At 46.0% G+C, this 26276-nt stretch overlaps 1 protein-coding gene and 1 non-coding gene across 5 annotated transcripts in view; both read right to left on the bottom strand.

Annotated features, from left to right (window-relative positions):
- Positions 1–26276, bottom strand: part of CYFIP2 (cytoplasmic FMR1 interacting protein 2) — a 124364-nt gene that overhangs the window by 68101 nt on the left and 29987 nt on the right. For all 4 annotated transcript variants that reach the window (XM_055325158.1, XM_055325159.1, XM_055325161.1 and 1 more), the window contains exons 6-18: positions 25337–25518; positions 23390–23486; positions 21754–21882; positions 19258–19362; positions 17068–17159; positions 15126–15243; positions 12503–12622; positions 11838–11963; positions 8096–8262; positions 7279–7426; positions 3911–4064; positions 2767–2923; positions 2136–2232 (exon numbers count right to left, since the gene is read on the bottom strand). In XM_055325158.1, coding sequence (XP_055181133.1) covers positions 2136–2232; positions 2767–2923; positions 3911–4064; positions 7279–7426; positions 8096–8262; positions 11838–11963; positions 12503–12622; positions 15126–15243; positions 17068–17159; positions 19258–19362; positions 21754–21882; positions 23390–23486; positions 25337–25518 — 1692 coding nt within the window. The remainder of the gene's footprint in view (positions 1–2135; positions 2233–2766; positions 2924–3910; positions 4065–7278; positions 7427–8095; positions 8263–11837; positions 11964–12502; positions 12623–15125; positions 15244–17067; positions 17160–19257; positions 19363–21753; positions 21883–23389; positions 23487–25336; positions 25519–26276) is intronic.
- Positions 10785–10891, bottom strand: LOC129510018 (U6 spliceosomal RNA). Its single transcript, XR_008664475.1, has one exon. It is a non-coding gene; the product is annotated as a U6 spliceosomal RNA (small nuclear RNA).

Here is a 26276-nt window from a genome sequence, read left to right as displayed (position 1 = left end):
GCTTGGGTATCTACACACATGCACATGAGGCTCTTTGTAGTACAGAACAAAATCTTCAGATGGGAAGAGAAAAAAGGGGACAGCCCACAAGCTGGGGGGGGGGTTTCAATTTGTACTTTGGCCCCATGCCCTCAAATGTTACCCAGGGCCTGGCTGTGTGCTTTCTTCATATTTAAGAATCTCACTTGGCCACATGACACTCTAGAATTCTTTTGTTTTCAACCTGTTGGAGAACACAACTATACAGGATCTTGTCAGAGCATGGGGTTGTCAAAGTTAAGATGCAACCAGTTCATTTGTCTCCTGGAATCTCTCTTCCCAAGTTTGTGCTCAGGAGAAGAGATCTGGGTTGGGGTCCATTAAGGTTTTCAACTCCCAAAGAAATTGGAGGGTAGAGAAAGCAAGCAGTACCTCTCCTAGATTTTCTTTGAAATACATAAACTGTCAAACTAAGTTGGTGGTGGTGTTACTCCTAAAACACTCAGGTCTTTCCTTTATAAACAAGAATGTTTTATATTTCTATGATATTTTTACCTAATTGGCCTCATTCTGTGTTTATATAGATAGCCCCATGCAGTTAAGGAAGAACCCAGACTATTATTCCATTTCCCAGGAGGCAAAACTTAGAAATTTCAGTAGCCATCACTACTATTGGCCTCGTCCTTCCATGTGGCAGGATTGTACTTCCTTGCGCCTCTCTGTGAAGGCGATGCAGTCATGTGACTTGCTTTGACCAAATGACATGTGTCATTTCCAGGTGGAAGTTTTGAAGTACCAGTAACACTTCCTCCTGCCATGGCAATTAGTGAATGTTCCACGTGGGTCCTGACTCGCAGACTACATGGACCAGAGCCCCCAACCAACCCATAACAGAGAAATAAACCTTTGATTTCAAGGTACTAAGAATTTGTAATTATTTGTTACTGCAGCATAACCTAGCTTATCCTGACCATTACAGAAATAAAACCATTGAATGACTAATAATAAACAGCTTAATAGTTGAGATAAAGGTTACTTCAGTCCTACCACTACTACCAAGTGACTCTTTACACTGAGTGACTTTGGCATTATGATAACTGACCACTTTAAGTCTAAGACTAATCTGTAAAACAGATTAATAGTATATACCTCTTTAAATTGCTATGAAGGTTATTTAAAAAGTTGTTTTAAAAGCAAATGGTGAATATATAATAACTGATAGGTGATATTGCTGTTATTATTAACAAAATGTTTCAACCATAAAAGATTCATTAGAATATTAATATTACCCATGCAGTTTTACCATCTGTTATCCCTTAATATATCTGAAAAAGAAAGACCATCATCTTGGTCTGGGTCCTTTTTGATGATCATGATTTGTTAAGATCACTCTCCATATAGTGAATGCTATTATAATAGCATTGTATGGGGACAGATGGTAGCTACACCTCTGGTGAGCACAGTTATGACGTACAGAATTGTAGAATCACTGTGTTGTACACCTGAAACTAATGTAACATTGGGTATCAACTATACTGCAATTTTTTTAAAAAAGTCATAAAAAGAGATCATTCTCCAGAACAAGTCACTGATCCCACATTGCTATGGTCTGAATATGTGTGTCCCCCAAAATTCATATATTGAGATCCTAATCCCCAAAAGTGATTAGGCTGTGGGGCCTTTGGGAAGTGATTAGGTCATGAAAGTAGACCCTTCATGAATGGGATTAGGGCTCTTATAAGAGAGAAACTAAGGGGCACTTGGGTAGCTCAGTCAGTTAAGCTTTTTGATTTTGGCTCAGGTCATGCTCTCAGGGTCGTGGGATCAAGCCCCTGAGTCTGGCTTTTTTTTTTTTTTTTTTTTTCTCTCTCTCTCTCTCAAATAAAATCTTAAAAAAAAAATTGTAAAAAGACCACAGAGAGCTCCCTCACCCCTTCCACTATGCATACAATGAAAAGTCTGTGACCCAGAAGGGTACCCTGATCTAGACATTTAGCCTCTACAACAGTATTTTTTATAAGCCAGTCTGTGGAATTTTGGTATAGCAGCCTGAATGGACTGAGACAGCCCACTTTGTGCCAAGAGCTACAGATTTAAAAAGTCCACATTGTTGGAATAAGATTATAGGAACAAAAGGAGATGTGGGGGTCACTTGCCTCAGCTTCAATCTCATCATACAGGAACTGCTTTTTAAACTTGGTCAGAGCATAGTAGGCGCTGTCATTGTACAGGTCCAAAGGGTAGAGGACGTACCTGAAGAGAGAAAAGCAGAGACCAGCAGCTTACTAATCTCTCTGAAAGCAAGTGGCTTGGGAAATATGAAGGTTTGGGTGAAAACATGAATAAGCTTGGGATTAATATGAGAGAGCCTTCCAGCATTCTGAGGTTTCCAAATTGCCTTCGGAATGCCTTACTTTACAGTCTGCCTATAGAAATCAGAAGTCCATGATGTTAATAAATCCAAGGCCTGAAACAATTAGTCTGGGACCAAAAGAAATCAGGTGGCAGTTAAGGATATTAGCTTCCTGGTCCCCAGAGATGACTATCTTCCAAGCATAGCTGCCCGACACTGACAGAGCACAAGAAGGGCAGTTGGGCTGGTATAATCCTGAGCCTATCTGCAAGGCTGAGTCAAATCTGGTATGACCTGATCCTTGGCATGAGCGCTTTTCCTAGTAGGGCCAAACTGCCTCATCTCGAAAGTTCTGGAAAGAACAGAGCTCCCGAGCAAACTGCCCTCCCTCTGCACCCTGGGAACCTCCTTGCTGACCCAATACTGCCTCTTACTCCATCATGGAAGGTTCTTTGGTTTCCAGGATATGGTCTGTTAGAATCCAGGGCATGGACATCTCAATTGGGAACTGGATTCGCCGGCCCATGGTTAACTCCAGGAAGAATTCTCGGAACCAGAGCTGAGAGAGGTCACAACATTGCTGCAGGGCTTCTGAAAGCATTAAGGAAAGAGCAGCGGGTTATACAGAAGAAGCACCAAAAGATCTTTGTTCCTATTAACTTGGTTCTTATTGCTTTTGCTATTTCTACCACTATACTGGAGTACAGCAGGTACTCATAAATATGACCTAATCAGTAGATCCTGCTCTCTTTTACCTGAAGGTCAGTCTAATATCTACTTAGAAAACAGCATCTGTTAGACTCACAGTAGCAGCCCCAGGGTGGAGGAGAGCAGTGACATTTTAAAGCTTTAGATGCCCCCACAATCTCCATCATCCTCCTACAAGGCCAACCTGAAGACCCACAATCTTAGTGGAAAAAGTGTGCTTGCTATCCAAACATAGTGTCAAGCCAGCTCCCCAAGTGCCCGCTTTTCACTGCTCCTTGTCCCCTTGTATATAGTAATTCTGGTTTTTATCCACTTAGAAGCCTTGAGGGGCCCTGGTCTGTGCTCTAATGGAGATGTCTGGATTCGTTAAGGTTACTGTTCTAGTACCAACAAATGCATTACCACTCCTGCGTCTCTGGAGACTGCTGTCCTTCCCCCTGCCCTGTCCCACCTGCAGAGGTGTCCTGCTAATGGGAGAACAGGATCGGGGGACATGGCTTGGGGTCCAGCTTGGAAGCCTCCTTTGCAACGAGCAACAAGAGTAATCAGCACAGAGCTGCTGCTTAAAAGCTAAGGGCTGCCCAAATGCCTGGTTGCATCTGTGAGTATGTTGCTGGATTTTCCCCTTTACTAAGGACTTCATGACAAATAAACCACAAATGTCTACCAGACAAATTTAGCTGAGTCAGAATAGCTGAACTGACTTTCCAAGCCCACCAGAAAGTGTGCATTTTTTACCTCGGTGGCGAAACGTGCCCTTCTGGTCGATGACCACATTTCTTTGCAACTTTTGGTCCAACAGCCTTAGTGGGTCTGGGACCTGCCCCCACCCAACCGTCCTCTCCCCACTGCCTGGACAGCGTGACTCACCACTGATATTGAGCAGGTGTGTGAAGAAGAAGGACTGTTTGTGGAAGTCCTCTATGGCGAGGACGATGGGTCCATCAAGGCTGCTCCTCAATGTCTTCTTGGAGCCGCTCTTGTCTGCGATGAGTGATTCAAGCATGGTCCGCACCATGTACAGCTTGAAAGAGAAAGTAGGAGGAGAAGGTCAGGGGCTGGCCCTCTATCCTGGGGTAAAGGTTTCTTTGTGCTGTGTTTATATTTTTCTTTTTTTTCTGATGTCTGCTCTTAAAAAGCCCTTCTTAAGGAAGCACCAGTTTAGGGTTGGAGAAGTGAATTTCGAACATGTAAACCTTCATGAGGGAGAGTGGCCCGCCCAGAAAGGACATTCTGCCCAGGGCCTGTGGCATCCCTGGGTAGGTGGACTTGATGTAATAACAAGTCATTCAAGGCCCAAGTTTTTGCTGGCTCTGCTTGGCCAAGGGCATGGGCATCAGAGGAGAACCTCAGTTCACATCACTCTGGAGTCACTCTCTGCTTTACTGGTTGGCTATGGTGGCACCCTGGACTTGGGTCTATGGCCAGGCACTGCTACTGTCTTGCTGTGTGACCTTGGGCAACAAAGTCCCACTCTGGGCCTCAGTTTTCTTATCTGCTAATACGAGGGGGTTGCACCAGATGCTTTCTCAAGCCAGTCCCTTTCAGCTCTAGCATTTTGAGGAATTGCGAAATGCGGTTTGATCAGAGCAAGCCCCCCCCACCCAGCCACCTCAAGCTTCAGACCCTTAGCACTTGGAATCCATTACCAAGGGATGGCGCCCTCTGGTGGCGCCAGCTGCATTGCACAGCCTACCGAAATCCTGGGTGGTAAGCGGGTGAAGATGGGTACTTACACAGGAGGTCTACTAGACAACCAACTCCCGCTTACAGAGGGCCTTAAGTGCAAAGGGTGCAAGTGCTAATCTAGATCTTTCCACATCATATGTCTTTGAATCTTAGGGCTGGAAGGGGCCTTGAGGAGCCAGGCTAGTCCATTCCTGCTGCCTCCTGGAGAAGTGTACCCCAACCAACCCAGCCAGGCGGTGTTATACCAGGGATCGGCAGCCTCTTCGGCCCTGTGTGCCACCAGTGGGGTGAAACAAAGCCCGCGGGGACCACTGGCAGGCCTAAGACATAGATAGGAGAAAAGAGGAGGGAATGGGAGGGCAGGAGAGACAGGGAAGAGGGAGAGAGAGAAGAGAGAGAGAGAAAGAGAAAAGCAAGAGGTATTGTATATGGTGGGAAAGCCGCCGCGACTGCTAGGGGCCACTTGCCGACCACCTCTCAGAAGCTCCAACCTCCCTCTGCCACCACGTCTGCCCTGGCTGCCTCTGGATCTCCTCCAGGACCATACCCACCATGCGCCTGGCACCTGGCCGGGCAGCGCAGCCACAGAGAGGAGGGGCACACCGCCCCTACCGCAGCATTTCCCTTGATGGTCAAAGAGCTACCATGGTGGCTGATTTATGGGACAGTCCACCCACTGCAACCCCATCGGTGGGCAGGCCTGATCATCCTTAAGAACTGAGAAGCACTGCTCTGATGATGGCCCTTGGAGCCACCAGGATTCTAATGATGGCCCTTGGAGCCATCCTTCCAGGAAAGGATTTATCAAGTACAATCCATGTGGTATTGACTTGATTTGCATCAAATTCTATTTGAAAATCCATTTTGTTGGTAAGAGGGGGACGTCCTCTCCCACCTATGTCTATTGACCGGAGCATTTAAGTCATCAGATCAGTCAGCATCCCAGCTATGTTAGAAGCACCTGTCCACTGTGCTCTGCAGGCCCTAACAGAGCCCTGGGGCGGGAGTCAGGAGACCTGGGTTCTTGTCCCACCTCCACCTGTGACTCACCTTGTGACTTAGACAAGTCACTTCCCCTCTCTGGACCTCAGTTTCCCCATCTGTAAAGCAGGGAGGGCACTGGGACTAGCTTCTCTCTAAGGGCTCTTCTGGCTCCGTTAGAGAGTCTACTCAATGCATTTGTACCACCTCACGTAATTGGAGGCTGACTTGTGGTCATGCTCCCCTCTCAGACCACCTGTATAGATACTCTTTCCACTCCTCTTGTCTCCTTCTCTCTCTCCCTCTCTGCCTGTTTGGCCCTTCCCCTCAGCCTCCTTTCTAGTGTCTTTCCTGCCTTGTCTGTGTCTCACTCACTTGAGTCTTGGGGCTTCCAGAAACACCTGAAAGCCCTGCTTAGCCCCTCCAGGGTATTCTAGGCTGGAAAGGTTCTTGACATTATACAGAAGTGTTTGTAGAAGCTTCCTTGGGATTTCCAAGACCAGCAAGATCAGTGCAAACTGGCCCACGGGCTGTGAAGCCAAGGGAAGTGACAGTGATGCTGCTGAGAACCCATCCTACCCCATCCCTCCTCCCCGTCCCCTGCCCAGACACAGACACAGACACATAGAAGGGGTAGGGGTGGGCCTCGGATGGCTCCTCTCAGATGGTTCACATTCAGGACTGCAGAGCTGAGTCAGGCTGGAAGGTCATGTCAAGGGGGAGTTCCTGTAAGACCCCTGAAAGTTCGACAGACTCTCATGCTTTTTTCCAACACTTCAAAAAGCCTACCAGGAACTGCTTATCCTTAAGTTAGTGGCAAGGATTCAACTAAGATGCCCAGATTCTTTTTCTTTTCTTTCTTTCTTTTTTGGAATTTAATGACTACTTTGGATAAATCACAGGTGACCTCTTGTTCAGAAGCTTTGGTTAGCAACTCTGAATCTCTCTGATTACTAGACTTTCTCTAAGGGGTCAAGGGTTTTTGATACTTGTGCATTTGAGGAGATAATAATAATAATATTTTGTCAGTACCATGATCTCATTCAAAATTTTCACTTAATGGAGAAGATAATCAGAGAACAGAGAGATCAAGGTGCTTACCCAAGATCACACAGCACATCAGAGGCAGAACTTGTGAATTCCCAAGCTAGGACGTGCAGGGGAAGGGGCCAGGGTTCACTAAAGGGGGACAGGATAGATGAATATAGATTTGACTTTAAACTCTTCCTATACTTTGGAACCTATACTTCACAGGGTCAGGAGATAGCCAGTCCTGGTATTACCCCCATTTGCCAGATTAGACAACTGAGGCACAAAGAGACTGTGTAACGTGCCCGAGGTCACACAGGTTTCTAGGACTAGAATCCAGGTCTCCTGAATCTTAAGCTGGTAGTCCTCCCTCCTGTATTAAAACAAGATGGCAGAGTAAGACTAGTGCAGCTGCTGGACCCTGCCCCTCCTGCCTGAGGACCCCCAGCCCCATGGCCCCATGGTCCAGCCAGGATGAACTACCGTGGCCTGGCTGGCCTCTAGGTCAACCGAGCTAGCCTGTGCCCGGAACCACTTACCTGTGTGCTGGAGGGCCCCACAGCACGCCGGGGCACCTTGATGTCAAATCCACCCTTGGGATCCTTCTCCCCTCTCAAGCATGGGTCATTGGGGGGCTCTCGGCCCCCTTCCCAGTCACAGATGGTTTTTCGAATTGCCTGCAGGACACTGGGAAGGAAGAATCGATACTCAGACCAGGTTTTACCACTGGAAGGAGGCCCTGCAACTCCGTTTCTAGAGTCCGTGAGGGCCCAGGACACCTTGTCTTAGAATTCCTGGCCCCACCCCCAAGAGGTGCCGGCTTCCCAGGCTTGAGCCATGGTCCAGAAGTCTAACTCTCAACAAGTACCACAGGCAATGCTGATGCCCACTGGCTAGTTTCCTTTCTCATTATAGGGGAGTTTCAGGAGTCCAATTACATCTCTGTATGTTTGAAGTTTCAATAATAGCTTATATTTGTTGTATACTTACTCCATGCTGCTGTGTGCTTAGATCTACACACTGATTATCTCACCTTATCATCCTACCAGGCAATAAATGAAGTACCATTATATTCCACATTTTACAGATGAGGAAACCTGAGGTTCAGAGAAAGTAAGTTACTTGGTCAAGTACACAAAGCTAGTAGGTGGATACAGGCTTCCAACTCTTCCAGACTGGGGCTTAATTCATTTCAAATGCCAATCTACTAAGACAGCCTCCTAGAACTTGCTAGAAGAGTCTGTGTGTGTGCAGAGGCTGCGCTGGAAGCTGACTGAGCCAGGGACTTCCCCTGTGGTGTGCACGTAGCACCCTTGATTTTTTTATGTGACCCCTGGAAAGGGCCATCTGACCCACCTGATAAGGACGTTCTTCTTCTTCCGCACTGCCTGTCTCAGGGGCTCACGCAAGGTCACCTGGGCAAAGTCCTGCAGGGCCGCGTAGATGGTATTCCTGATGGCCTGGTTGAAGACGCTCTCCATCCTGCCCATGAGTACCTGCAGGCCCTTGATCATGGCGATCACCTGGTCAGGCACAGATTAAGGTCAGGCTCACCAGGCTTCAGCTTACCTATCCATCTAGTACCCTTCACTGCATTGCAGAGAGGGTGCTCTGTGAGATGCCCAGAAGCAAAAGGCCAGTGCTACTCAAAGTGCCAGTTCACTGCTAGGTAAGAAACACGTGCCAGGATGGAAATCAGCACTCTGTCTTCTTCATCAAGAAAAGTCCTGCTATAAGGCAAAGATATTAGCTACACTGAACAGTGGGCTTCATGACACAGCCAATTTTCATTCTGGCACGGTTTCCTATCTTGTTGCTGATTGATATCACACAGCAGCCAGTCCATGGAGCACATTTCATAGATCACTCTGACATCGAGAGGCCTCTCCATGTACCACACACCCACAGACTGTATCAAATAGAACTTTTTTACTATAAAATTTTCTATAGAAGTATAGTTTCCACAGTGTGGGAGGAGTTTAAAGTCAAATCTATATGCATCTACCCTGTCTTCCTTTAGTGAACCCCGACCCCTTCCCTTGCAGTGATGTCCTTGAATTTTTACAATCTTTGCTTTTGAAATAATTTGGTCATTTGCTGTTTAAGTCCCTAGAACTTTTTCCTAATGATGTAAAATCTCTGTAGAAGTCTTGGGTGAGGGAAAGCCTCTGCCCTTCCTTTTTCTGCTTTCCAGGCTATAGAGATGGGAGGCAGGCATTTGTGGTGAGTGTATCCTGGCCTGCCTTGGAGCTCTCCTTTGAGATCTGTCTGCCTATAGGGACAGATCCCCTTCTGGGTTCCTTACTTCTCCTTGCAATCACCATTCCTTCTCTATCCTGAGGAACAGAGGCATGCATGTATCATTTGTTTCCCAGTAGGTAAATTTAATGGGATGGAGAAGGAATAAGAAGTTTTGGGTGGCCTTGAGTGAAGTCACATCCCTAGTTTAGCTCACCTGTGACAAGCCTGATCCTTTGGCCCCTATCAGCCACGAGTGCTAATATTGGGAGTGATTCCGAATTCTGAGGGGACAGCACAATGCCACAGCAGCCTCCTGACAACCACCACACTTATCACACCCAACGTGATGTGCTAGACTTCTACCTCTGCATCAGACTCTAGGTGCTGAAGGGGTGAGGCCCAGCAATGTGCACACCCTAGGCCTACAGCCTGGGCCTGGAGCAGGCCGTCAGAAAATTTTTGTTGAAAAGGAATGAAGAAAGTAATGAATGAGTTTAGATGCTAAGATTTTGTCTTCCTCTAAATCTTAAAGGAATAAATAGAACATCTGAGGTTTGGGGAAACGGTGAGAACAGTTCAGGAGGTAAGGATTATATATATACCATAAGCATAGTGGTTCTGCTGGAGAGAAGCTTTAGTATAAAGAAATAATGGGACAGAAGTCTTAAGGGAACATCACATCATGAAAACATCTAGGCTCCTGGCTAGAGATGTAACTAGGAAATAATGAGACAAAGGAAAACAGATAATGGAGAGGTTTTAGAATAATTCCAAACACAGCAGAGTATGCAGATCTGTTACACCTATAGGGAAATCTTTGCAACTTTGGTCTAGGCAGATATTTCTTAGATAGAATACAAAAATCACAAACCAGAAAATAATTGGTAAGTTGAACTTTATCAAAATTAAAAACAGTCGTTCTTCAAAAAAGGTACCCCTAGAAAAATGAAAAGGCAAAGTCAACAAATACAAAAAATATTTACAACATATATCTGCTAGGGGCTTGTATCTACAATATATAAAAATTCTCACAATTCAATAATAAGACAGAAACCCAATTTAAAAAATGGGCAAAAGATTTCAGAAGACAACATTTCAGAATGGAAGATACATGAATGGCCAATAAGCACATGAAAAGATGCTCAATATCAGTAGTCTTTAGGGAAATGCAAATTAAAACCTCAATGAGATTTCACTAAATAGTCATTAGCATGACTAAAATTAAGAAAATTGGCAAAAGCAAGGACTATGAGGGTGTGGAACAATGGAACTCTCATCTACCACTGGTGGGAATATATAAGGGTATATCCACATCGGAAAACCATTTGGCAGTTCCTTAAAAAGTTAAGTATTAACCTACAATGTGACCATTCCAAGAGTAAAAACCTTTATCTATACAAAGACTTATACTCAAATTTTTAAAGCAACTTTATTCATACTGGCTCAAAGCTAGAAACAGCCCAAAGTTTATCAATAGTTGAATGGGTATACAAATTATAGTATATATCCATACAATGGAATTATACTCAACAATACAAAGAAACAAACTACTGATACACAAAACAATGTGGATAAAACTCAAAATTATGATGGTGACTGAAATAAGCCAAACACACACGCAAAAAATACAAACTATACAAAACAATAGGAAATACAAATAGATCTATGGTGACAAAAAAAATATATGTATCTATATCTATATCTATATCTCTATTATCTATCAGGCCTGTGGATGGTTGGAGGATAGATAGTAAATGGTACAAAGTCTTTAAGGGGAGGTGGAAATGTTCTGCATCTTTTTTTTTTTTAAAGGGGATGTATTGTGAATTTGTGTGTCATCCTTGTGGGACGTCCAGGCTAACCTTCTCTGTACTGTTCCAATTTTAGTCTATGTGTTGCCAAAGGGAAAAAAAAATGTTCTGTATCTTTGTGGTTTCATAGGTGTGTATATAACAGCCAAACTTTACATGCAACTTTAAATGGATACAGTTTATTGAATATAAATTATACCTCAAGAAAGATGTTAAAAACACTATACTATCCTCATGAATGAATGACCCAAGAATAGAGTCTTATGAAAGGAACATTTAGAGAACAAGATGGAGATTCTGGACATTAAAAATATAATAGGGACAACAAAAAATACTAAGAGTAGAAAGTTGAACTTCAGGATATGTCCCATAAGACAGAACAAAAATGAGTGATGGACAAAACAGAAAAGATAAAAACATGAGACACTAAATCCGGGGGATCCAACATCTGATAACTCATCTCATCTTGGTTTCCACCTGTCATTCTTAGATCACTCATTAGCCTGGGCATTTTTCTTATCTCTTTTAGCCATTTGTCTGTCCTTGTTTCTGCTGTTGGCTTCCTTTTTCCCACTTTTCTAGTAGAGTAAATGCTTCCCCCTTGGATTCTTAGGAACAGAGTGAGTTTCTAATCATTTTTGAATGGTAACTTTATTTTTTAAGATTTATTTATTTTAGAGAGAGCATAAAGGGAGAGGCAGAGGGAAAGGGAGAGAGAATTTCAAGCAGACTGCGCTGAGCGCAGAACCCAATATGGGGTTCGATCCCATGACCCAGAGATCATGACCTGAGTAGAAATCAAGAGTCGGTTGGGTCACTTAAGTGACTGTGACACTCAGGTGCTCCTGAATGGCAACTTTTGACAAAGATTATATTAGGCAGGGGGAGAACAGGGAAGTGTATGCATACAAGGATCATGGCTGCCATCTTGCTCAGAAACATTGTTGGAATCACAAGGATCAACACCAGCAGCAGCCTGGGGTGGGATGGTAAGGAGTGGGGGTGGGGGGTAGAGGGGTTGAGGAATGGAGGGAGTCAGTACCCACCTCGACGAAGGCAAACTTCTCTTCACTAGTGTAGTTGTAGCGCGTGGCTCTCTCATACTCTTCTGCAGTACCAGGGCAGTCCTTGTTGCAGAACTTGTCTGTGGGATGGACCAGCTTCCAAGAGTACTAGCGAGGGGGGGGGGGAACCCAAATGTCCATCAGCAGATGAGAGGGAAAAGCTAACATGGCGTGACCTTGTGTGTTGGGGGGTACTCCTCAATTATAAAAGGGAATGAAGTTCTGATTCAGGCTATAACATGGATCATGGTTATTGAAGGCATGAATAAAGAAATCAGACAAAAATAACTACATATGATATGATTCTACTTAAGGGAAACATCCAGAACAGGGAAATTATAGAGACAGAAGACAGATTGCTTAGGGCTGTGGGGATAGGGAATGGGGGGGTGATGGCACAGGGTTTCTTTTGGAACTGATAAAAACATTCTAAATTTGACTGTCGTTGTACAATTCTGTGAATATGCTAAAAACCAACAAATCTGCATTTTAAATGAGTGAATGGTATAGTGTGAAAATTATATCTCAGTAAGGCTGTTAAAGGAAGAGTGCTGGGGAGAGGCAGAGGCAGACAAGAGTTCGCGTGAATGGAGGTCAGGCTGGAGAGGTCTGGGGAGGGAGAGGCCCTCTGCCTTCATGACACCTACCACCTCCATGACGTGCGCACTCCACTTGGATAAAAGCTGCAGGCCCCGCAGGGCCAGGTCAAAGAGCTCACGGTACTCCTCGTCTGATTTCTGGCTGTCCAGCCCGGAGCCAGTCACCACCTGGGGAACATGAGCTGTCACCCTCACCATGTACGTGCCTGGCACTTTTAGATGCTATCTGAATCCCCCACGAAGAATACAAAGGAGGTGCTAAAATTATATCCTCTTTGATAGATAAACCGAGGTTCAGACAAGTTCTTGGTTGAAGGCCACATGGGTCATAAATGGTTGAGGGTTTAAACTCAGGTGGTGTGATACCACAGCCCCACTCACAACTACCCCTGCTATACTGCAGAGCTGTGGCTTTCAAAATTTTTAAATTGCAAATTACAGCTGTAGGACACACAACAAATTAACTCAGGAACACATACCTGTGTGTGAATATATATATATACCAACATTTTTCATGAAGTAACTTTACTCATAATTTCTCTGATTGTCTGTTCTATCTCATACAAAAATGCTAATCATAAGCCACTATATTAATTTCACAACTCATTAATTAGATGTCTCACCAATTGAAAAGTGATGAAGATAAACACCTACTTGAATGTGTATTATTCCATAAGGCAATATGGATGTATGCAAGTGCATATGCATAGATATGCATGCAATATGTATGCACATATGTACGCATACATACATATACATGCATGCGTGTATGTAGCGCATATGCGCATATACGTTTGTGTGCATACATGTATGTACCTGCATATATGTATATACATATCGAGTCAGCCCTCATTATTTGTGGGTTCTGGTACTGTGAATTTGCCTACTCACTAAAATCTATTTGTAACCTTCAAGTCAATACTTCCAGTACCTTCACTGGTCATTCACAGGTACGTGCTGAGTGGTGAAAAATCTGAGTCCTGTCCCAGCTGAGGTTGAACATGATGACCCTCTGCCTTCTTGTTTCAGTAATCATGCTGTATACCTGTCCTTTTCATGGTTTATTTAATGCCTCGTTTTCCACATTTTTGAACTTTTTACTGGTGATTTCACTATTTAAAGTGGCCCCAAGTGTAGTGCTCAAGTTCTGTCTAGTGATGCTAACTGCAAGGCTATGACATGCCTTAGGGAAAAAGCACAGGTTTTAGATAAGCTTTGTTTGGATGTTAAATTATAGTGCTGTTGCATGTGAGTTAATGTCAACGAATTAACAATATATATTATAAACATACATTACATAAGGGGACTTTAAATAGAAACACACAGAAAACGAGGGTTATACATTGATCAGCATATGAAAATGTTGTGACCAAAGGTTCAAAGGAACTGAACTCTGTACTTCCTCTAGGAGCAACAGTTCAGCATTTGTTGATCTAGTGTTCGTGCCCACTTTATAGAATATAATTTCCGTGAATAATGAGAATTATCTGTGTATACACATGTATAACATGTATAACTTAAAAAAAAAAACTTTAAGCCAAATTCATTGTTAGATCACACCAAAACTTGACAAAGATGAAGGAGGCCCCAGCACTCAAATTATTCTCATAGCTTTAGTTGATTGTTACATATGGTCAAGAAAACCAAAGGTTTGGGCTTGACCTTGGTCTATGTCTTCTAGGAGACCTCCTAAGGATATGGGCTGCCTGTCTAATGACCACACCATGTGCACCTGTCTGACTGTCCTCATTTCAAATATGCTGCCCTTTGATCAAAGACATTTTCTGAGTTTGGGTTTGGAAAGCATGTGCATGATCACCGCCAGCCACATGATGGAACCAGTGAGCAAACGTGGGATAGTGCAGAGTCATCCAGGTTGGAATCCAGAGACCTATGTTTATCAAACCAATATGTAAATTTATTAGAAGGGTATATATGGGAAGAGTCCAGGAGGATATAGAAACCGAAGTATTAATCACAGTTGGTGCTGGTTGGTACAATTTTACATGATTGACTTCTCTTCTTCGTATATTTGTATTTTTTCTGAGGTTTATGCATTGGCTATATTTCCATATTAAAAAAAAAAAAGAAAAGAAAAATTTGACACCAGTTAAAAATGTAATTGGTGGGATTGCAAGAGATTTTATGGTCTTCTGTCCCTAATTGCATTTTCTGTTATGTTATAAGGATAATTTATTATTGTGTAGTTTTAAAATATTTAGTAAGTGCTTTGAGCATGACTGTTCAGAACTGTTTCTCTTGCCCTCCAGGGTCAAAATGGCTGGGATTGTGTGCAGATCAACCATTACTGGGCCACCATTATCTGCTGGGCAAGATGCATTTTCCATGCATCCTACTGTTTAATCTTCTCAATGAACCTTTCCAGATACTATTACCCCCATTTTACAGATGAGGAAACTGAGGCACAGAGATTGTGAATAACTTGTGAAGGTCAGTGGCAAAACCAGAATCAAATCCAGTTCTGTCTGACTCTAAAATCCATGCTCTTGGTCACTCTCCCCTCTTGGCCAGTCTGACCTCTTGCCTCCGATATGTACTGCCTCCCTCCTGCTCTCCATCATCCCTGTGATCATTTCCTTCCTGGCTAGTCCTTGTCCCTTCACACCCTGAACCCCCCAGGCTTCCATCCTAGCAGCCAGAGCTAGCTTACCTCACTGTTGCTGTAGCGAGCGAGTTCGGAAATGAAGCGGATGTGGTCATCCCGGATCTGAACCATCTGCTCGCAGATGTTGTACTGGGGGCTGATGCTGCTCTGGGTACAGGTCCACCTGGGCAGAAAATCACAGTGTTGGAGCAGGTCCTGGCCTTACATACCTCAGCAGGATAGGCTCCTTCCACTCACTAGTTGCTCTTGGCAATCAGCCAAATGTGGCTGGCTCCCCTGGGTAGACCCAAGAGGTGTCACAGCCACCAGCTAGAGAGCCTGCCACAGGCCGACTGCAATAGTCTTTTTCCTCCTCTGAGACCCAATCACAGGCTTTTCTGGATACCTTATGTCCATGGTACTTACCAGTTCTATGAGCGAAGAGCCTCTCTAGGGCTACAAAGAGCTGAAAACCAAGTGAAGAAAAGGCAAGGTGGGTGACCTCCCCAAACCTGCCTACTGACTGTCAGCACTGGCGGCACCTGTGGTTGAAACTGGCTTTGGTAGGGCTGCTGGGGTGGGACCCGGGAAACTTACAGGGATCGTGCCTCTTTGTCAACAGTGATCTGGCAATGTGAGAGGACTCCATGGCAAGGGATGTGTTCTGAGAGGTACTGCTGGCAGACTTTTCCTCTCTGTCCCTCCCTCTCTCTTTTGCCACTCCCTTCTCATTCCCCTTGCCTCTCTCCTTTCTCCTCAACTCTTTCGAAAAAGATCATTGGGAAAACCATCCTGAAATGGAGAGTAAATCAAGGAATGAAAGTCTTCATTCTCCTTCCCCAAGAGAAAAAAGACTGCCCCCTTCACCCTCTTCTGTCATCTGGTGCTGGGTGACCGCAGAGACAGACTAAGCATTAGAACCAAACAAGGCGGATAAACATTTTGGGAAAAATTTCATATCTCAAAAGGATCTCCTTGAAGTGGCTCCCGTAAGAATGCTTAGATTGGTGATAAATTTCTTCATGCTTTTACTGTGGCATGACTCATATTTTGGGTTACTTGTACAGGGGGGACACAATCACTCAAACTCCTGACACCCCACCATGGCCACATCACCACTCCCAACCAACTTTAGGTGGTCAAGGATGTACGCAGGAAATGTGAGGAAAGGAGTTCAGCATTCTCAGTTCCATGCTTTCCCTAGAGAACCTCCTCACATGCCAGCAGTCAGCAGGTTATGAAAAGACTAAATCAGCTTCCTTGGTGAGGCTCCCTTACAGGGTCTCAAGGCTGGTGGGGTTCGAGGACACTCCATTCACATATTTTTAAGGCACTAACCCTCACTTTTGACTAAAGGACAGTCAGCCACTCTCTGTTTGGAAAGGTCATATTCATTCAGCTTTGGGGAAGATGCAGACAGAAGGAACTTTATTAACAAACCCAGATATCAAAGGAGTGGCCAAGGCTGCACCTAGATGTCACCCACCTGCCATGAGTCACTGGCACCCCAGATCCTAGCACAAGTTACCTAGAACGGTGGTTTATAAAACAATCTAAGGCGAGGCTATCGACCCACTTTGCAGGTAGAACCATCAGGCCATATACTCAATGACATACTTACTGCATAGACATAAATCTGAGGAAAGAAGCAAGGTGATGAAGGATGCCATCTTGCTCCACCCGACCATGGAGGGCCAGCCAGTCCTCCCCCTTCTTGAGGGAAGGTGGGCTTCTGCCATCCCATTGTGGGCAGCATGGGTCAGCGCCGGGACGGAGAAGGGGCAGGGCCGTGCTCTGAACACTTTTGAACCCTGGCAGCAAAGGGCAGATACAAAAGAGCTCAGAGCACCCTCTGCTGTTCCCTTCTGGCCGGCTGGGTGCCAGTGTTGTGATGGAATCCACCTGCCCAGGGCTCTGGGGAGGGAGGAGGGGCTGAAGTGGCCCCTCGGCCCCCTGCCCGGGCTGGGCATCCTCGCGGGAGCCGAGAGACATTATGGCAGGCACTCACTTGGACTTGTTCTCTTCATAGTGAGCACTGGTCTTAATGTATCTGGCCAGCTCTATCTGCATGTCGCCGAAAAGGGGCACCACCTGCAGCTGCTGCAAAGGAAGCAAACACAAGGTGTGAGATGCTGAGAGAGGAGTGGGGGGGAGGGATGGCTGCCTTCTGCTGGGGAAAGCAGGCCTCTGTGTACCTCTGGGCCAACCCCTAGGTTCTTCTTCTGATCATGCTACTTTGTCACCTTGGCACCAGAAAGAGTCCCAGACAGTTGTACAGGTCCTCTCTTGCCTCCAGCCAACCCATGTTCCAGCAACTGAGCACAAGAGGGGCAAAGTGATTTGTCTAAGGCAACACAGCAGGCAGAATGGATGAAGGATGAGAATCAGATGGCCTGCCTCCCAGGGCAGGGTCCTTTCTGCTTTAATTTCCCTGGGATTCTCGGATCCTTGCTGCCGTGAACTCTGGACTAGGAGTGGATACCTGGATGCTGCCGGCTGGGTGTGGCCTTCCTGAGAACTTTACAACGTAAAGCAATTGAAACCCTAACACTAAACGCTAAAGGGCAGACAGGTCCTAACTGAACACCAGAATAAATGGAGAGGAGGCTGGTATGTACTGCTGGCTTCTATGCACAAGTACCATATCAAACTCTTCAAAACCAGATTTTTAGGACGGTGGTGGATCCATGTCATTCTGCATTTGTTAAGCCACACAGAATGTAGAACGCCAAGAGGGATTCCTCGTGGAATCTATGGACTTTGGGTGATAATGATGTGTCAGTGTAGGTTTGATGATTGTAAAGAGTGTATCACTTTGGTGAGGGATTCTGATAGTGGGGGAGCCTCTGCATGGTGGAGGGCAGGGGAGTAAATGGGAAAACTGTGCACTTTCTGCTCGATTTTGCTGTGAACTGAACTGCTCTAAAAAATAGTCTATTAAACAAAAAAAAAAAACAAAAACAGTCTCTCAATCCATACAAATACTTTGTGAGGTCAATACTATTATCATCATTTCACAGATGAAAAGATTGAAGTTTAGATAGCTCAAGTAATTTTCACACAAAACCAAACCCGATAGAAGTCAAGGAGCCAGGATGATAATCCAGGGCTCTGCCTCCCACTGAATCATCAAGGAAACTCTATAAAGTAAATACTCTTTGCATTCACATTTTTTGGGCTGAGGAACTCCATTTCAGAAAGGTTTGGTGACTTTCCAGAGTCAACCAGCTGTTGAGTGGCAGAGCCAGACTAAAACCCAGGCCCGACCATGGCAAAGCTGTATTACTCAACTGCACCCCAATCTCATTCCTACTGACTGGGGGCAGAGACGGGTTTTACAAGGTCTCTCCTGGGATGAGCCCTGTTTCCATTTGGGGCAGCTCCAGGGAAAAGTGAAAGTTCCTGCCTTAAAAAGAAGCAAAGCCACAGGATGCCTTTGGTGATTTATTTCCCTCTTCACCTGGAAGAGTCAGTGGGATCCAGGCCCAGCCTAGTGTCCCCCATGCCACATGGGGGACTTTTAATGTTAAGCCTGGGTTTTCCATGTCTGACCTCTGAGGCTCTACTCCAATCCTGGAGTGCCTGATGCTAGTTAAACTGACATCATGGAATTCAATTCCAAAGCAGGAAATCTCTTCATGAAAACCTCAAAGGCTTAATTTAACCCCAGGTTTTCTTTTTAAAAACCTGGGGCCAGAAGATCAAACCTCGGAGGCACTGCAAAGGTCTGAGTGTATAACAGACCATGATGAGGCACTGCACCCAGAGGCAGGGGGCAAGTAGAGGGAGTCCTCAGTGGACCAGGAGAGGCTGTGACTTTACAAATGAGAATCAATTTAAAATCCAGTCTTCAATCCTCCTGCTTCCATGAGCTCTTATTCATATGGAAAATTAAAGCAGGCACTGTCTTCTGGGATGCACCTCTTTCTTTAGATAGCAAGGAATTCAGGAAAGACAGAAAGTAATATGCAGAAAGAATCTTAAGGCCTCCCAGCAGAATCCTGAGACTTGGGAGCATGTCTGACTTCAATGAGGCAGCCTTCTACGGAGGGCAGTTGGAGGTCCTATCATTCTACCCGCCTCCTCCTCTTGGGGACTTTAGAGCTGCAGCTCCATCAACAAGCCCTGCTTCCTGCAGATTTCTTCCCTTTCCTCAGAGAGACTGCCCTGCCGCCTGGCTCCACCCTCAGGTACTGACCTTAAAAAATTTATCAATTTTGCTGAGGTTGATTCTCTTCTTGGCATCCAGTTTGTAAATGTTACTGACGTTTCCATCCATCAGGTAGAGACCAAAACCCATTACCTAGAGCAAGAAAGTGCAGAGCACATCATGACCATTGGAAAAGTTTAAAAAACAAAACAAAAAAAGGAGGTCTGTGCATGTGCACACACACCTGTATGTCTTGTAGTGACACCTTCTCTCTCAAAACCCAGGTCTTCAATTAAAGAAAGGAGACATAAATCTGATTTCAACTAAAAACTTGATTTCTGTGAAGAAATTCAGACCACCCTGTAGTGTGTTGTAATGGTGGTCGCTTGTTGAGTCCTTACTATGCGTAGGGCTTTACCAGATATTCTCCTCAATTCTCACAACAATCTTATGAGTCAAGTCACACAGCTAACAGGTTGCAGAGACAGGGTCTGAAGCCAGATCGGACAAGAACATCCACACATTTAGATGCTTCCTGCGAGGAAGGGCTGAGCGCTGCTTGTTGCTGCATCCCTGGGGTCTAGCACATTACAGGCACTTGGGAATACCTGCTCAGTGTCGAATGAATGTGAAACTGTTGACTTCTTTCCCCAAGGAAGCTAAAACAATGCAGAGATTCCCAAGGAGCCACTGGTGACTTCATTCGGGAACATGTTTTTGCCTGACAACGCCATGTAAGTAGGTCAGGCTGACTCTGGATGTGCCAGTCCATTTAATAGCTTCTCGAATGCTGACATGTTTTGCTCCTTCTGTCAAATGCACGGCAAGGCTGAAGGGGGCCTGAACAGCTAGGCTGAAAGCAGCTTCCCTTGCTGAGAGCAGCTGTGACTGTGGGGAAGTCACATCTGACACATAAGGGACTGGATTAGAAGACTATTGAGGTCGCATCCCTCTTAGCCCCATTCTGTCTCCTGCTCTGCAGGGTGGGCACCAGACTCTTCCACGTTAGGTGAGAGGTGCCCCTGGTGGCAATCTGAGCTCACTAACATGAGCTGGAAAACCAGGGAACAATCAATATTGAGACCCAGAGCCTGGAGGAAAGTGGTGGAGAGCTGAGGGCAAGAAGATGAAGAAGTAGAGGAGTAGAGGGATTAAAAGCTAGTGAGAGAAAACCAGGGCCAGAGAATCTGCTGGCAGCATCTCAGAGAGCTTGGTGGGCTGGAATTTAGTGACCTGGTGTGTGGCAGCAGCTGTTCTGGGCAGAGCTTTGGGACCTGCCCAGGCACAGCAAGGGGGTGAGAGAGACCACTAGGCTCTTGGGGACCCATCTGGATTTCTGATGGTACAGAGGAAGCCGGAGGGAACAAATCACTGAGACACCCCTTCCTACAGATATTGTCGAGGTGCTGTGGGAACAGAAGGGAACCCCAACAGGTCTGGGACTCAGAATAGCATGCCAGAATGGCAAGGCAGAGAGGAGGAAAAATAAAACTACCAGGAGAACTCTGGAAGAAGGGGAGGCTCTGGGGAAGAAAGACTGAAAAGGGGCTATGCAGGGTGTCAGCAGAACATGCAGAAGGCTGCTCTTCTCAGTGCTACTGCTGTCCAGAGAAATCAGAACCCAAGCAGCCAAAGGCCGAGTAATGGAGAAAGAAATACAAGCACATTTGTATCACATTATTGAGTGGTTGCATAATATTCCCACTCCACTTAATGAAATGGAATACAAATTACACACACATCATTTATGCATATAGCATATGCTAAAGAAGTATAAGCACAGAAAAACTGAAATATATCAAGATGCTAAAAGTGTTACCTCTGGAGGAAAATATGGGGAGACATTAAAATTTTCTGTGCTTTTCTATATATTCCAGATTTTCTACAATAAATATTACTTGATAATTTAAAAATGAAATTTGCAAACCGCTGGAACAAATGTGCCTACTTTGTTGACAGCAAAAGCTTGAAGATTTTGCTTTCCCTTTGAGTCAGTAATTTTCTCCTCTATGACATTTGACTTGGCAGGAGTATGTACACTAAAGTTGCGCTCTAAGAGTGTTCAATGCAATTTAGCAAACAAATATCCAATGACAGGGGATTTGTTTAGTAACAGTATCCATGCACAATGGGACACTCAGCAGCCATTAAAAATTACATTGTAGGGATCCCTGGGTGGCGCAGCGGTTTGGCGCCTGCCTTTGGCCCAGGGCGCGATCCTGGAGACCCGGGATCGAATCCCATGTCGGGCTCCTGGTGCATGGAGCCTACTTCTCCCTCTGCCTATGTCTCTGCCTCTCTCTCTCTCTGTGTGACTATCATAAATAAAAAAAAAATTAAAAAAAATTACATTGTAGAAATATCCTTAACAGCATCTGGAAAGGTGTATATGACATACGGAAGGAAAGAAAAAAAGGACAAAAAATTATGTCCAGTAAGATCTGTATCAGTGTTTAAGAAAAAATGAACATTAAAAAAAGATTTTAAATAAGAAGGAGGTGAAGGGGCTAGCCCAGGACCTGGGGTGTGTGACTACAGTTATACCTTGAGGAGCATGTGCTTCTCGCTGGGGGTCAGATACATCTTGTTCTCGTAGTAATCCACGCAGATGTTGACAATGTCTGCCAGCAGCTCCTCGTAGCCTGGGATCACTTCCAGTTGCTGATGGAGACACTAAACAGCAACGCCCCCCACTCCTGGTTAGCCCCTCTCCCTCCTCCCCACCCACACCACCACAGTAGGCCCACAGCTGATTGGCAGTGACACTGCACAGCCCCCTGACCATCCCAGGTGGAGGGGACCTGCATCTTCTCCTTAAAGTCCCCACGGTGGTTGGTGAGAGCTTCTGCAATCTCCCACGGCAGGCAACCTGCCCCCACCCTGAGCTCTCCATTTTATTTCCTGGCAATTCTGACATTTAGCAAGGACTTTCTTGGGCTGAGCCGAAAAGCAGTTCAGCTTTACAGAAACAGGCCTGAGTAATCTAGGCTTAGCTTTGCGGGTATAGACTTAGCCATGATATCTCAGACGATGACAGAAATACCCAGCCCAGGGGAGGAGAGTGGGACCAGCAGGTGTGCCCCTCCTGGCAGGACACAGTGGTACAGAAGCATTTCCCATAAGAACAGAGTCTAAGAGCTCCATCTCAGGCCCTTTCTCTCAAAAGGGACAACCTGGGCCCCTGTGGAGGACACCGTGAAAGACACTGCTGGTGCTTTCCACAGACAACCTGGGGCTGAGACGTGAGGCTGAGTCTCGGAAAAGAAACATGGAGCCTCAACACTGGCAGCCTTGTGCAGTTAACCAAGAGCAGGAAGGGTCCAGTGAAGCCAGGAGCATCCCTGAGAGAGGTCTGAGCCTGAAATGTTTCCAAGATGCACGCCCCTCTCAGCTGGAGCCCAGCTCACATTCTTGCTGGTGCCTGTGTAGGCTGACCTGACAGGTGAGCAAGACGGGTTACATTAAGTCAGTCAGAGCAAAAGAGCCACAGCTGATGGGGGTGCCCAGCAAAGTGGTGGCAGTAACGATAGCTACGGCAGCTTATACTCTTACCACTCATCAGGCTCTGCTTACTAAGGGCTTTTGATATGATGTTTCATTTCTCACAACAGTCCTATGAGATGGACTCTTATTCTCAAAAATAACAGATCACACCACAGATGAGGAAACTGAGGCTTAGACCTTACTCAAGATCTCACAAGGGTCAGTGGAGGGTCCAGGATTAGAAAACAAGGCTGTCAGGGCACCCGAGTGGCTCAGTGGTTGAGTGTCTGCCTTCAGCTCAGGTTGTGATCTCGGGGTCCTGGGACTGAGTTCTGCATCAGGCTCCCCACATGGAACCTGCTTCTCCCTCTGCCTCTCTATGTCTCTCATGAATAAATAAAAATTTTTAAAAAGGAAATAAAATGAACAAGTCTGTCAAACTCCAGAACCCAGGCCCTCAATCCTCACTGCTGTGGGGGTAGCACATGGGCTGAGAAGGCTTTCAGGGAACCAAATCCGCAGGGGGTGAAAGGGTCATCTGTGGTTGGGGAGCGGACTTAGTCTGTTAATCCATAAGCGCAGGGAAGTGAGGATGTTAGATCTGGACTAAGCTCCCCTGCTTGTGGTCCCTCAATCTTCAGGCCCCTGCCTGTGTCCTGGGACACCAGACCGAGATGAACAGGGACTCTGCCATCACCTGGGTGATCCTGTTGTGGTTGGCCAGGAACATGGAAAGGTTCTGTGACTCCTGGATAGACTGGGGGTCCGCCATCTTCCTCAGGAACTGCGCCGCCCTACACGGTGTTGCAGAGAGGAATGCTCAGGCATAACCCGCCTAAGCCAGGCCTCTCTGACTCCCGCTCCCACCTAACCCAGAGTCGTCCCCCCCACCCCCCCGCCCCGAGGTTAAGGAGCTCACAATATCACAGATAACTCTATTATCAAAGGAGAGTGTATTCTGGAGTCATTTCCTTTGGGACCATATACACCTCGTACATTTAAGGATACCTAAATTTAAGAGGCAAGAATACACTGAAGGCCCAAACCGGCAAGTTTAAGGGCAACGAGCATCCTATCAACCAGCCAGAGGTGGCAAGACAGAGCGAAATGGGCATCCCTGCGCCATGCTGTGAAACCTGCCGTGAAACCACACAGCGGTCATGGAGAAGAATCCCAGGCAGGATGTGTTGGTTTTGCATGGATTATGTTATTTACAGAAAACCTCCAAGTTTCTAAAGCAAAGCACTGCATGGAAACAAAAGTCTATTTCACCCAATAGGGTTATAGGTGAAGGGTGATGGGTGTGGGGAGCACTCACAGGGCTCGATGGGGGAACACCACGCCATCCTGGTCTGTCCCAGCCTAACCTGGTAGTGGTGCAGCCCATATCACGACTGACCATGAGAGCACAGACAAGACACCCGCCTTGCTCACAGCCCTAGCTGCTCTGCATGGTGTGTCACTTATGACCACGATGCAAGGAGTGGCCAAAACTGGGGAGAAACACAGGGAGCAGCGGGGGGAGATGTAGGAGATATTATAACATGAGTTGTCTACGAAATCTTTGTGAAAGCTGCCATTTCTGCACCAGGCTGAGGAGGGGGCTCTGTCTATGGACACCCCCAGGTTACACAGTTCACTTAGGATACAATTGTGGGAATAGGTCTGTTGCCTGCTTTTTCCCGTTACCTTGGAGCCCAAGAGGATGTGATTCAAGGAAGAGGGGGCCTCTTCATCAGTTACACAGAAAATCCCTCCCAAGATACATCTGCAGACACTGAGAGCTCATCTGAACCTCAGCAACATATAGGAAAGATACCTGTTGCTTTCAAATGTCCCCTGCCACCTTCTAGGTGGTGGTATCCTAATTTCTGGAGCACGACAATCCCTCACACGTTCTCAGTCCTTCTTTCTCGTAAGCTGACGCGGACCTCCAACTGACTCTGAGGGGAAAGCACCTGTCCAACGGGAGCCTCCACTCCCCGCAGTTACCTGATGGAGGGGTCCACACAGGACCCAAACCAGAGCAATGACAATCTGTGGGACTTTTGCAAAAGTTATTTCAAAGAAGCACCCTTTCTTTCCTTTGAAACTGGGGGTGCTGTGCTGGTCAGAGGGTAGCTTCTAGCTGCCGAGGCCACCACAGGGCACAGGCCTGCCTGAGAAGGAAGCTGCTATCAAGGGAGGTTGAGCCCAGAGGTAGGGGGAACCAGACCAACAGCATCTGAGTACCTGGACCCAGAAACAAGGAAACGTTTCAGTTTTGGGAGCCAATTGAGTTCCTTTTTAATATAAACAGTTTGAACTGGCTTTCTGAATATTGCAGGAAATGACTGATGTGACTGACCATTTTATGATTATCTTCCAGGTCCTATACTGCATGGGAAACTACTACTGCTCCACAGGTTAGGGAAAATGAGGATCTGACCCCACCTTGAGACAGAACATCTAAGAGACCCAGTTCTCCAAAGACTCAGCTCTGTGTCTTATTTCTCAAACTGCAAAAGCCGATAACAGGCCCAACCCTGCTCGTGCTGGGGAATAGCCAGCTTGGTTCTGGAGGAGGAGCGTGGCAGGACTGTATCCTCTGCCTCCCCCAGGCTGGCTCTGCAGGAAGAGGGGGGCAGGGTGAGGGCGCCCTGACCTCTTGTAGGCAGAGTGGTCATTCTTGACGCTGCACTTCATATTCTTCAGCTCATCCAAGACGGCAAACATGTTGATGAACTTGCCCAGCGTCAGAAGGTAGGCCTCGGAGACAAAGTCCTTCCTCCGCTCGGCATGGCACAGCCGCTTCACCTCACTGCAGAACCGCTCGATGGCCTTGCGCTGCAGGCAGAGGGGGCAGCAAGTAAGGCCAGGCAGCCCAGGAAGGGGGCTCACTGTGCTCTCTGTGGAGAGCAGGGTAAAGTCTCCCTCCTCTGAGGCTCTAGTCAGAGTTTAGAGAAAGTCAAATCTGTCAGGTCATTCTCAGAGGAGTCCCTAAACCCAGGGCTCATTTCCAGAGGGTAGCCTGGAACCTGCAACCTAGTGAGTCATATCAATGAATTCATTCACCATGCCTTCACTCAAAAACCTTGTCTTATTCATTTTTGTGTCCCAGCACCTAGGACAGTGTCAGGTGCCAGACAAGAATAGGGTAGGGACCACGAGTGAGAGAGACATTCAGAGAGAGAGGGTAATGTATCCAATAAATAGTATTTACTGAGCATCTACTATGTGCCAAAAATCATTCAAGGTACTAGAGTAGAGAACAAAACATAAAAGAAAAATTTCTACTCTAAGGGGCTTGTATATGAGGGAAGGCAGAAAACAAAACAAATGCTCTGTATTAGAATGTGATATGTACGATGGAGGAAAATAAAGCAGGAAAAATAAAGCAGAATAATAAAGGGGAATAAGGAGGGCAGGGGGAGCCATACACTTTAGTAGGAAGATCAGAGAAAAAAATCATTCAGAGGTGATTTCTAGGAAAAGAGTTTGAAAGAAGAGAAGGAGAATGACAGGGATAACTGATAGAAGTGCATTCTGGATGGCATGAGTGGCCAGTGCAAAGGCCCTGGGGCAGGAGTGTGCCTGGCATGTCT

This window comes from Nyctereutes procyonoides, unplaced genomic scaffold (assembly GCF_905146905.1).
Source record: "Nyctereutes procyonoides isolate TBG_1078 unplaced genomic scaffold, NYPRO_anot_genome, whole genome shotgun sequence".
Lineage (NCBI taxonomy): Eukaryota > Metazoa > Chordata > Mammalia > Carnivora > Canidae > Nyctereutes > Nyctereutes procyonoides.
The sequence above is the reverse complement of the archived record's forward strand: the minus strand, read 5'-3'. Positions and strand labels throughout refer to the sequence as shown.